The sequence below is a fragment of the Grammomys surdaster genome, unplaced genomic scaffold (genome assembly GCF_004785775.1).
Source record: "Grammomys surdaster isolate TR1022 unplaced genomic scaffold, NIH_TR_1.0 125979, whole genome shotgun sequence".
NCBI classification, from domain to species: domain Eukaryota; kingdom Metazoa; phylum Chordata; class Mammalia; order Rodentia; family Muridae; genus Grammomys; species Grammomys surdaster.
In genome coordinates this window covers 2,019,783-2,031,517 of record NW_021620795.1, presented here as the reverse complement: position 1 = coordinate 2,031,517, position 11,735 = coordinate 2,019,783, and the positions used below count along the sequence as shown (strand labels likewise).

General features: G+C 41.7%; 1 protein-coding gene across 1 annotated transcript in view; it reads right to left on the bottom strand.

Moving 5' to 3' along the window:
* The window catches only part of Dnah12 (dynein axonemal heavy chain 12), a 157,228-nt gene that overhangs the window by 826 nt on the left and 144,667 nt on the right, over window positions 1-11,735 (bottom strand). The window contains exons 67-70 of the mRNA XM_028754113.1: window positions 6,145-6,349; window positions 4,409-4,546; window positions 3,565-3,656; window positions 1,583-1,650 (exon numbers count right to left, since the gene is read on the bottom strand). Of these exons, the coding sequence (XP_028609946.1) occupies window positions 1,583-1,650; window positions 3,565-3,656; window positions 4,409-4,546; window positions 6,145-6,349 (503 nt within the window). The remainder of the gene's footprint in view (window positions 1-1,582; window positions 1,651-3,564; window positions 3,657-4,408; window positions 4,547-6,144; window positions 6,350-11,735) is intronic.

Here is an 11,735-nt window from a genome sequence, read left to right as displayed (position 1 = left end):
ATCTCTCCAGCCCCATAAAGATAAATCTTAGAAAAACAGTTTTGATCTCTTAGCAGGCATGAAAAACCTCTAGAGAGGATACAGAGAGAAGGGAAAAGGTGACAAGTTGGAGAAGAAGTTAAATAGAGTATGTGATAGAAGAGATTTCGGGAGGAACTACTTAGAACTCTAGTAGGACTCTTGAACAGCACTGGACATCTTGAATTACAAATGAAGCAAATGCCAAGAAGTCCAGGGTCCATGCAGGTGTGAAGCCGGCACTACCTGCCAGCCAGCGTTAACACGCCAACTAGAAGATGCCACTTACTAATAAGGAAAATATGCTAACTCCTGTAAACTCACAACATACCCTGTGTGCAACTCCCAGAAGCCAGATCTAAAGCATTAGGAGGTTTTCTAAATGAAAAGCTGCCCTTGTAATAGTTGAATCCCATTGCTAGGAAAGGTGTTTCATAGGTTGGGTGGTGACTGTAGGTAATTGTGAATGTTTGCCCACTGCTATTTAAGAATCAGAAAGTTGGGTGTAACTCAGTGGTGAGCCACTTGCCTCATGTGTGTGAGGCACTGGGCCTGATTGCAGCATTTCAAAAAGGTAAAACTAAAAATAACTTTTAAAAATTAGAATGAGCTTCATTATTATTATTGTTAGTTTACTTTTAGAAAAACACTGACCTTTAAGCCCAGCACTCGGGAGGCGAGTCAGGCAGATCTGAGTTCGAGGCCAGCCTGGTTGACAGAGGGAGTTCCAGGACAGCCAGAGCCACACAGAGAATCCCTATCTCAAAAAAACCAAACCAAACCAAACCAAACCAGACAAACGCATTTAAAAAAAAAAAAAAAAAAAAAGGAAAGAAAGATGAGCATGGTAGGAAAAGCAAGCACCTCCTCTAAGGGGTAAAACAAAATAGAATAAGCAAGGCGATATCTTAAAAAGATAGTTATTTTTTACTTATGTCTTATGTGTGTATGTCTACGTGTATGGGTACCATGTGTGTACCTGTGCCTGCTGAAACCAGAACAGGGTATCTGGTCTCCTCGAGCTAGAGCTACCAGCAGGCCAGAAGAGGACTTCAGAGTCCAGAGCTAAGAGCCCCAAGCTGTCAGACATGGGTGCTGGAAACTGAACTGTACCCTCTGGAAAAATGGCAAGAAACCGTTTCTCCAGCCCTTAAAAGCATATCTTTTGTTTTTTTTTGTTTTTTTGTTTGTTTGTTTGTTTTTGTTTTTCGAGACAGGGTTTCTCTGTGTGGCTCTGGCTGTCCCGGAACTCACTCTGTAGACCAGGCTGGCCTCGAACTCAGAAATCTGCCTGCTTCTGTCTCCCAAGTGCTGGGATTAAAGGCGTGAGCCACCACTGCCCGGCTAAAAGCATATCTTATACAGGCTAAGGGCATAGAGAGACAGAGTGATGTTTCCAGAATAATATAAATGCCACAAAATATTCACAGCACAGATATTCCATCTTTTATAAATCAAAAACTGAATTAAGTCCTAAAAGGTTTGAGCAAAAACTTATTAAGGGGAACAGTTAATATCTGTCATTATTCTCTGTAAAACTCAATGTATTTTGTTACATATTTACTTGGTCTTATCCATATGATGGGCATCAGGTCAAACAGAAGCTTGGGGTATTGTTCAGCAAGCAGTCCACTGCAAGAGAAATTGGTGGGTATTATTAGTTACCTCTGAAACCTGCTCATTAGAACAAGACTGCCAATGAGACATTGGCCTTCAATGTAAGACTGGACCAGAGATACAGAGGAAAGATTAGATTTATAGAGAGAGACAGGAGGAGGAGGATGGAAAGGGTCGAGGGAAGGGAGGAGGAGGAGGAGAAAGCAATGAAGAATTGAAACAACTGAAGATTATGGGACAAGTCAACCAGGGAACAAGTATCAAGGCTTGCCAGCATTTATGCAGCTGAAGCAGACACCGCCTTACCGTATCCCACCCTCAGCACCACCATGTCCATTCCCAGTCCACAGACAGAGTCGGGACTCCAGGACTCTGAATAATCCTTTAGCGTTCCTGACAGGGTCAAGATTCAAATGTAAGCTGGGCGTGGTGACTGACCCCTATACTCAAGTACTAGAGAGGCTGAGCCAGAGGACAGCTGGGAGTCCACTTCACTCTTGGCTACAGAGTGAGACTTTGACCAACAAGATAAAAACAAAATAAAGGAAAACTAAACAATCTGAGATGGCAAAGAAAATTGCAATAAACTGATGAGGTGCCGAGACCAGCCAAGGGGCTGCACACCAGCAGGACAGTGCTTAAGAGGATGAGGCAGGGGAATACTGAATTCAAAGCCAGGCCAGCACACACACACACACAAACACACACACACACACACACACACACACACACACACACACGAGACAGAGAGAGAGAGAGAGACAGAGAGAGAGACAGAGACAGAGACAGAGAGACACACACAGAGAGAGAGAGAGACACAGAGAGAGAGAGAGAGGCAGAGGCAGAGGCAGAGACAGAAGACAGATAGAGACAGAGAGATCAGAAAAGAGACAGAAAAGAAATGATGTATGTCTTGGTGTGGTGGTTTGAATTTGGAGATGCAGAATTTGGTATTTGCCTAGCTGGTTTCAGAGCCTGCTTTGGTTCAGTAATTCCTCATCATGTTCCCTTCCCTACTTTTGGAATCATAATGTATATCCTGTGGCAATGTATGTAGTAAGTATGTGATCTGCTCTTTGATTTTTCAGGAAGTTAGAGATTGCCATGGGTCTCAGAAGAGCCTTTGAACTGTGGACTCTTGCACAGTGTTTAGAGTGTGACAGACTATGGGAACGTTTGAAGTTGGACTGGATGCATTTTGCATTATGATATGGCTACAAGCCTATGGGGGCCTGGGAGTGGACTGGGTCTCTTCATTACCCTGTGTTGATATTATCTATGTAGAATTATCATATTGATCCCTCATTAGCAATTTTCCCTACCTCCATCTTTCACAGACTTGGGAGCAAAGTCCAACCCTGCCTTTGAAAATCGATTGTTTAGAGAAATGAATTGTTAAAGACCAGGGTTCCAAGGGAAAAAATGTTCTGCCTTTTTATCCCTACTTATTTTAAACTAAGAAAAGCTTAATAGTTTCCTCTTATGTTTCTCAAAACAAAGCTGGAAATCTCTCTCTCTCTCTCTCTCTCTCTCTCTCTTACACACACACACACACACACACACACACACACACACACTCAAATGTAAACAGATTTCCATTCCATAAATGGGAGCTTTATTAAACTGTCAGTTGTTTAAAATCGATTCAGTCCTACACACTCCAAGATGGGAGGGAGGTGTTATCAAGGGGAAGCAGGAGAACAGTCTCACCTACTCACTTTTCTAAGAATGAGACCACTAGAATATTAGCGAAGATTGTTGGGACCTGAAAATACTCACTCATCAACTGTTCCAGCCTGAGCAATGACTCTGTGTAAGGACTCTGAGAATCCATTACTTCTTATAGAGGTCCTTTGGTGTGAAGAAGGCAGGAGAGTGTCTGTCACAGCTGTGATTCAGCTATGAGGACCTGTCATTCCCAGTACTAACCTGATCCTGTCCCAGCGTGCTCCATCAAGATACAATCCGTGAATATAAACGCCATCTTCTGGTGGATAGGTAGCGTTATCGAAAGGAATCACCTGAAGAGATTAATATTATTATCAATAACCACACTATTGATATTGCTCACCACATACCTTCATCTCATAAAGAAAACTCTGTCTGAATAGTCAGGATACATAGAAATAAAACTTGTTAGACTCTAAAGTTTTTCCAGCCACAATCTGTAAACATATGTAATATTGTATAGCTGTTGGTGTGTGTGTGCCTGTGCGTGTGTGCAGTGTGCACATGAGGGCGTGCACTGGTGTGCACATGCAGATACATGAGGGTGGATGTGCATCTGTGTCTGAAGGCCAGAGGTCATCTTTCATCCTTGGCTATCATTCTTCAGGAGCCATCCGCCTTGGTTGGCTGGCCCGTGAGTCTCAGGGATCCAGCTGTCCATCTCTGTAGCACTGGGATTACAAACACACGTCACTGCCCCATGGAACTCACGTGTTCATGCTTCTGTAGCAAGCCCTTTACTAACTGAGCTATCTACCCAGCCTTGTATAGTTATTTTGAAGCATTTTATCAGATTTTACTGTACCCCACATTAATTTTTGTCAGCATAAGAACAATACTAGATTATTTTTATATAAAATATTGAGATTATGAAAGTTCTAGATACAGCAAGACAAAAATTACATACTTTATAAAACACAAAGAATAAAAAAGTAATTTAATTAGATTAATTTGGCCTTAACATATAAATTTTGTATATTATCCTTGCTTAAATATGTGGCTGATTTAATATCACATTGTTTAGTTAAAGGAGTGACCTTTATACCTCAAATTCGTAGCCTAGTAAATCGATAGGGATGGTGTATTTTCTGGCAAAATTCTGCATAGCTCCAGTTAAAAAGGCTTGGGTGAAAAAGAAGCCAGAGATCCAAAACACACTGGGTTTCCCAAAGGCAAACCAGTCCTAGAAAGGAAAACAAAATGCATTATGTCTATGCTTACAAAAGTGTCACTGCACTCTATTCCTGCTCTTCATCTACACTGCCCCTACTTTCATTACAAGACTTTCCCTGACATCGAATGTTCTCTCTTCCCCCCCTTTTTTCTTTTAGTTATCCTTCTTGGAAATTCAAAGTGGTTTCAGCATTAATTTTAGTAAATTTAATTTGAAGGAGTCAAATCTCCTGCAAAAGAGAAGACGAAATTGTGAGTGTTAATAATGTTGCTTAGCCCAGTGAAGAGCCACCATCTTTAGAAAGTCTAGCCACTGAACAAAGCTTTAACCTGTGCTATTTCAGATCTCGAGCCCTGGTGTCCCCATGTCTGCAAGTGCACTGCCCCTCAGGATCAGGACTCTCAGTCTTCTTTCTGTACCAGTGTGCACGATCCTCTTGCTCCTGTCTACTCAAAATCTGAACAACATCACTGAAATACATCTGACTGCACAGTTTGGACCAGATTTGTAGTCTTGCATAATTTTTCAGTAGCCCATCAAAGTAAAACCAAACGTCCTGGTCAAGATCCTCTCTGATATGGCCCCAAAGAATATTTTTAAGTGTGCCCTTTATGTTCAGGAATCCTTGTCTCTAGCCAGGACTATATGGTGGTAATCACTGCGGTGCATTCAGTCCAACTGTTCTGGTGACAGAACTCTGCCTATCAGCTGGAGTGGGACATGTAATTAACATCTGGTCCATCTTACTTCATGGTGGCAAGTAACACAGTTAGGTTAGCCAAGGATGTGGAAGCACTTGGTACAACTTTTGGGGAGCACTGTACTCTCAAAGTACACCTGAAACTCTCCCCACATTGTACCTTTGTGTAAACACAGACTATGAAATGAGGAGGCAGAGGGGCCAAGAAAGAAAACCAGTTTCTTACCTTACACTTTCCTGTGCCCTGCACATCTGTGTGTATGTGCACATGTGTGTGCATATTCATGTGTGTGCATATTCATGTGTGTGCATATTCATGTGTGTGCATATTCATGTGTGTGCATATTCATGTGTGTGCATATTCATGTGCACATGCTGGGTAAGGCCCAGGAAGGGAGATTCAAAGAACTTGTCCCATTTTTGAGATAAAGTTGAAGAAAAAGCTCTGATTTTTAAGACAAAGGACAACATTGATAAAGCCTTGGGCCATTTTGTTACAAGGTAACATTAAACAGTAGTGTCTGGGAATTACAGACTTAGGACTTTCACGAATATAAATGTCACATGAGTTTGACTAAAGTAAATGTCCATTTTTTACTTAGTGCTTCAAAGTGTGTACATCTTATAATACTCATATATTTTACTTAGATAACCAGGAAACTACTAATTACATTCCATTCAACCTGGGGACATGGAAATGACTACAGTTGATTACTAATATCTCCCTATTCAACAATGACAGCTCTATATTGTGTTATGTGGTATTTTTGGCAATATTTCAATAAATATTTTTCACTTGAATAATATATATTTTAAGTATAAAATTTATCTATCTATCTATCTATCTATCTATCTATCTATCTATCATCTACTTATCTACCTATCACCTATCTACCTAATACTTTACCTCTAAAAACTTCAGCCGGGCCAGGAAATCTGTGATGTAACTTCCAAGGGGCTTCAGACTTGGGTACGATCGTTTTGCCCACATTTCTGGAACCTTTCCAATAAGCAAGCTGCCAGAAAGTGCTTCCAATGCAGAGTCCATCACAACCACGCCTTTAATAGCCTTCTTGAGGTCCCGTAGAGTATTACGTATAGTTCTAATTAAACTGCAGTGAAAGAAATTGTGTCATCAACATAATTTGATAGTAAGTATCAATGCACAATCTGCAAAAGAAGAGACAGCAGGAGACAGTCACAGCTCCATGGGCTTCTCAGAGCATGGCTCTGCGCACTTGACGGTAGCATATGAGTTAACCATAGGTGCCATCTGAATAAGCATTTTTCATTTCAGCCATTACATACTTTACATACACAGAGATGTTCACACACTTGTGTGTACATACACAGAGATGCCCAGTGCACAGGAAAGTGTATAAGAAACTGGTTTTCTTCCTTGGCCCCTCTGCTTTTTTTGAGATAGGGTCTTACTATGCAATCCTAGATGACTTGGAATTGGCTATGTAGACCAGACTGGCCTTGAACTCACAGATATCCTCCTGTCTCTTCTTCTTGAGTGCTGAGATTAAAGGTGTGCATCACCATAAGTGGTAAACCACTTTGAAATATAGACTAATACCAGTCTCACATTAATTTATTATTATTTCATATTAGTATCAAATAATATCAAATTATCTTCTGGCTATTATTTCCTAGGACCTAAGTAACTCTAAAAATTATATATTAATAAATTATAATTGTATGTGTTTATGGACTATAAGGTGGTATTACAATTTTCAATATAATTGGAAAATTATATTAAACTCACTAACATGCTGCTGCAAACATTTCATAGTTTGTCATGAAAACATTGGAAACTTACAGTATTGAAATGTAACATGTGCAAAATCAGTGTGTGTATTCGGCTGTGTGACTGATGTGACAGCCCACGCTTCTCCCTTCTGTGTAGCAGAGACTTTGCACACCCTGACTCCCATCCTCCAAGTCTCCCATCTCCCAGCCTCAGATAACACCTGTATCCTTTACTCATATAAGATAAGCTCTTGTCCACGAAAATGAGAGCATGCAGTATCCGTCCTTCTGGGTCTGGCTTGTTTCACTTAGCAAATATCCTTCAGTCCTATCACTGCTGTCACAGATCAAAGAGCTCCTTCCTATTTAGTTTGAATTTGTGTGAGTTTGTGATGGGTGCAGGTTGATTCTATAACATGGTAGTTGTGAAGAGTGCCACAGTGAGCGCAGGAGTCGAGGCATCAGTTTGACACAGTGATTGAAAATCTTTAGGTAATACACACCAGAGCTCCCAGGAACTAAACCACCAACCAGAGCACACATGGAGGGACCCATGGCTCTAGCCACATATATAGCAGAGGATTGCCTTATCTGGCTTCAATGGAAGGGGAGCCCCTTGTTCCTGTGGAGGCTCAATGCCCCAACATAGGGGAATGCTAGGGTGGTGAGGTGGGAGTAGGTGGGTGGGTGGGGGAGCACCCTTATAGAATCGGAGAGGAGGGGGGATGGGATAAGGGGTTTGTGGAGGGGAAACCAGGAAGGGAGATAACATTTGAAATGTAAATAAATAAAATAACCAATAAAAAGTACTCAAAACCGTGACCACTGGGTAGTATGGTAATTCATATTCTCTCTCTCTCTCTCTCTCTCTCTCTCTCTCTCTCTCTCTTTTTTTTTTTTTTTTTTGGTTTTTCGAGACAGAGTTTCTCTGTGTAGTCCTGGCTGTCCTGGAACTCACTCTGTAGACCAGGCTGGCCTCGAACTCAGAAATCCGCCTGCCTCTGCCTCCCAAGTGCTGGGATTACAGGCGTGTGCCACCACCGCCCGGCTCATTTGCATCTCTTACGGGTACTGCTGCTGGCCTTTCTTCTAATACTTAGCCTTTAGATATGTTGTGTGACAATGTTCAAGTCTCTTGCCCATTGATCAATCATGTTTGTCTTATTTCTATAAGTTGTATGGATTCTTTATATAGCTTATATATATCCTATCTTATGGTTGTTTCCTTTGATATGGAGAACCTTTGTATTTTCAGATAATTCTATTTGTCTATCTTTGCCCTGGGGGTGGGGCTCAGATCTTAAAGAAAAAAATCACATCACAGTCCAGACTAAAGTTCTGAATTTTCCTCCGTGTTTTCTTTCAGTAGTTTTATAGTCTCCGGTTGTTTTTCTGTGGTGTTAATGACTGAACTCAGGGCCTTCTGCATGTTAGGCGTGTTGCCTATCACGGACCACACCCTCAGCTTGCTTTCAGGTCTGTGTTAAGTCTTTATCTGTTTTGAGTTAGTTTGCAATATGTCAGTCCTGTTTCTCCACAAGCACTGTTGATGGGACTACAGCTCCTCCATTGTATGCCACTGGCAGCAGGCCACCAGTTGATTGTAAAAGTATAGTTTCTGTTTTCTGAGCTCTCTCTTCTGTTCCATTGCTTAATGCTGTTTCCTTTACAACCATTTTATAGGGTACACTAAGTTTAGGTCGTGTGATGCCTCCAGCTTTGCTTGTAGCTTTTTGCTTGTAGCTACATTAAATATTGTCGTTTTTTGTTGGGAGCCAACTCCTAGCAGAAAGTGGCTATCATCTTTGCAGCTACCTTGGACCATATATTTGCAGGTTGATACTTTTCCACCCTGACAAGAGACTTGTTTTTCTAGCAAGATATTTTTGCAAGCAGCCCACAACAGTTGAGCATACTCTGATAACATCTTGTTTTTTTCAGACATGTCCTGGACTTATGGTTTAGTGGCCCCAGCTGCAAGGCACTCGTGATTAAGTGTCTCCAGCTGTACTCCCCTGCTTGTGCTTATATACTCATAATTGCCTTTCAATAAATGAGACTTGATCAGACAACTTTCTTGTCTCCATTCTTCACGTTTCTTGCCCCTCCATCCCCTCTTTCTTGTAGACCCTGTTGACTGACCCGAAGGCCGGGTCACCTGGTGCCTAATGTGGGGCAGCGAGAACAAGAGACCCTGTGAGGGTCGTTACTGGAAGAAGGGTCGACTGAAAATTCAAAAGTGAAACAAAGATCATTGCCTAGGGAACCTGCTGCGTCGAGACCAGTAAGTCATAGGAACAAAAATGGGGCAAGAAATAAGTCAGCATGAACTTATGTGCAACAGATGAGAAAGGCTTTAAAGACACAAGGAATAAAGGTGAAAATTCAGCATTTGTTGTCAGCATTTGTTGTCATTTTATTAAAGTTATATCCCTGGTTTCCTCAAGAAGGAACCATTGATGAAAAAAGATGGCATAGAGTTGAAGATGCACTTAAATACTTTTTCAGAACATTTGGGCCTGAAAAGATCCCAGTTACTGCCTTTTCATATTGGAACTTGATAAATGAAATGATCTCAACAAAGTATCTGTTGATAGTGGTGGTCGTTGAAGAGGATGAAAAAAATTTAAAAGACAGTGAAAAGAAAAAAAGGAAAGGAAAAGAAAAAATAAAAGGTTAATTCTTTTTTTGTTTGTTTGTTTGTTTTTTGAGACAGGGTTTCTCTGTGTAGCCCTGGCTGTCCTGGAACTCATTCTGTAGACCAGGCTGACCTCAAACTCAGAAATCCTGTCTCTGCCTCCCAAGTGCTGGGATTAAAGGAGTGTGCCACCACTGCCCGGCAAGGTTGATTCTTCTAAGGAAGGACTAGATTTAATTTCTCTAGATAGTGATGATGATCAGGGAGCAACCTCTCAAAGATCATCCAATAGGTCCCAAAATTTGGATCAGACTAGAGACAGAGAATCCAAGGGGGAAGGAAACAAAACCAAATAACAGTGCTCGGCCCAAAGAGAGAAATGACTCAACTGTTCAAGAGAAAAAGATAAAATGCATATACCCAAAGTTAAAATCTAAAATACGACCAAAGGATGATGACTATTTGTCTGAGCCAGACTGGGACAACCTAGAGGAAGAGGTGGTCAAATATCACGACCCTGAATGGCCCCCTCCCTCCCTATGTGTCTCTGCCTTTAGATGCTCCTGATATGGGGATGGTGGTTGTAGATCCCAGAAAGGAGTTACAGGATAAAATTTCTCTCCTTAAACAACAAATAGAGTTAGAGGAAGAGTATCAGGACTTAATTAGTCAGCTACAAAAGTTAAAGACAGAGAAGACGTTTCTCGAGGGCAAGGCCACCCACAAAAAAATCCCCCGGATCCTTGGGTTCCTCAACTCAGAGTACAAAGACGATTCCTGCCCTCTGGCTTTAGTTCAGCCACAGATCACCCAGAGGAGGGAGAGGCTGAGACTTTCTCTGTATCAGAGACCACAGATGCTCAAGGGGTTGTTTGGAGACATCACACAGGGTTTAATTTTCAAATAATTAAAGAATTAAAAAATGCAGTATTACAATACGGTGCCACTGCTCCTTTTACTCTTGCAGTCTTAGAATCTGTTGCTGAGGAGTGGTTGACTCCTGGTGATTAGAATACTGTAGTTAAAGCAGTTTTAAGTGGTGGTGACCATCTTATTTGGAAACCAGAGTATCATGAGAATTGTAAAGAGACAGCTAGGAGAAACATTCAGGCAGGCAATGGTTGGTCCTTTTATGCCTTACTAGGAGAAGGGCAATTTACTTCTAGTGATGACCAGATGTAATATGACCTAGGCTTATTCACTCAAATTCAAAATGCAGCCATGAAGGCTTGGTGTAAACTCCCGGTAAAGGGAGACTCTGGGGGATCTTTGACAGCAGTTAGACAAGGGTCTGATGAACGATTTTCTGATTTTGTTCATCGATTGATGACAACAGTAGGGAGGATTTTTGGTAATGCAGAGGCAGGTATAGATTATGTGAAACAACTTGCATATGAAAATGCCAATCCTGCCTGCCAAGCAGCCATTAGACCCTAGGGAACTCACTGGATACATCAGACTCTGTTCTGACACAGGGCCCTCCTACCAACAGGGTTTAACTATGGTGGGAGCCATGCAAAGACAATCAGTAAGAGATTTCTTGGCAAGTAGAGACAAAAAGGCCTATTTTAAGTGTGGCAAGCCTGGACATGTTGCCAAAGATTGCAAGGCAGGAAAAAAGTCAACCCAGAGACAGCCTGGAAAACAGCCTGGGCAATGTTCACATTGCAAACTCAGAAAGCATTGGGCTAATGCATGTAGATCCAAGACAGATACACAAGGGAACACCCTTTCCCATAATCAGGGAAACAGGAACAGGGGCCAGCCCCAGGCCCTGAACCAACAAGCCAAAACAGGCTTATAGAGCAGTCAACTTCATGCCAGCAAACAACAACAACAACCCTTTTCAGAACTTAGTCGAGCAACCCCAGGAAGCACAGGACTGTACCTTAGTTCCTCTGCCCATACAGTATTAACCCCAGAAATGAGACCTTAGGCCCTACCCACTGGAGTGTTCAGACTGCTCTATCCAAATGTGTTTGACTGCAGGGACTACACATTTTTCCTGGTGTTATAGACAATGATTATCAAGGTGAGATTAAGGTAATGGTCAAGGCAATACAGAATATAGTCGCTATTTCTACAGGAAGGAGAATAGCTCAACT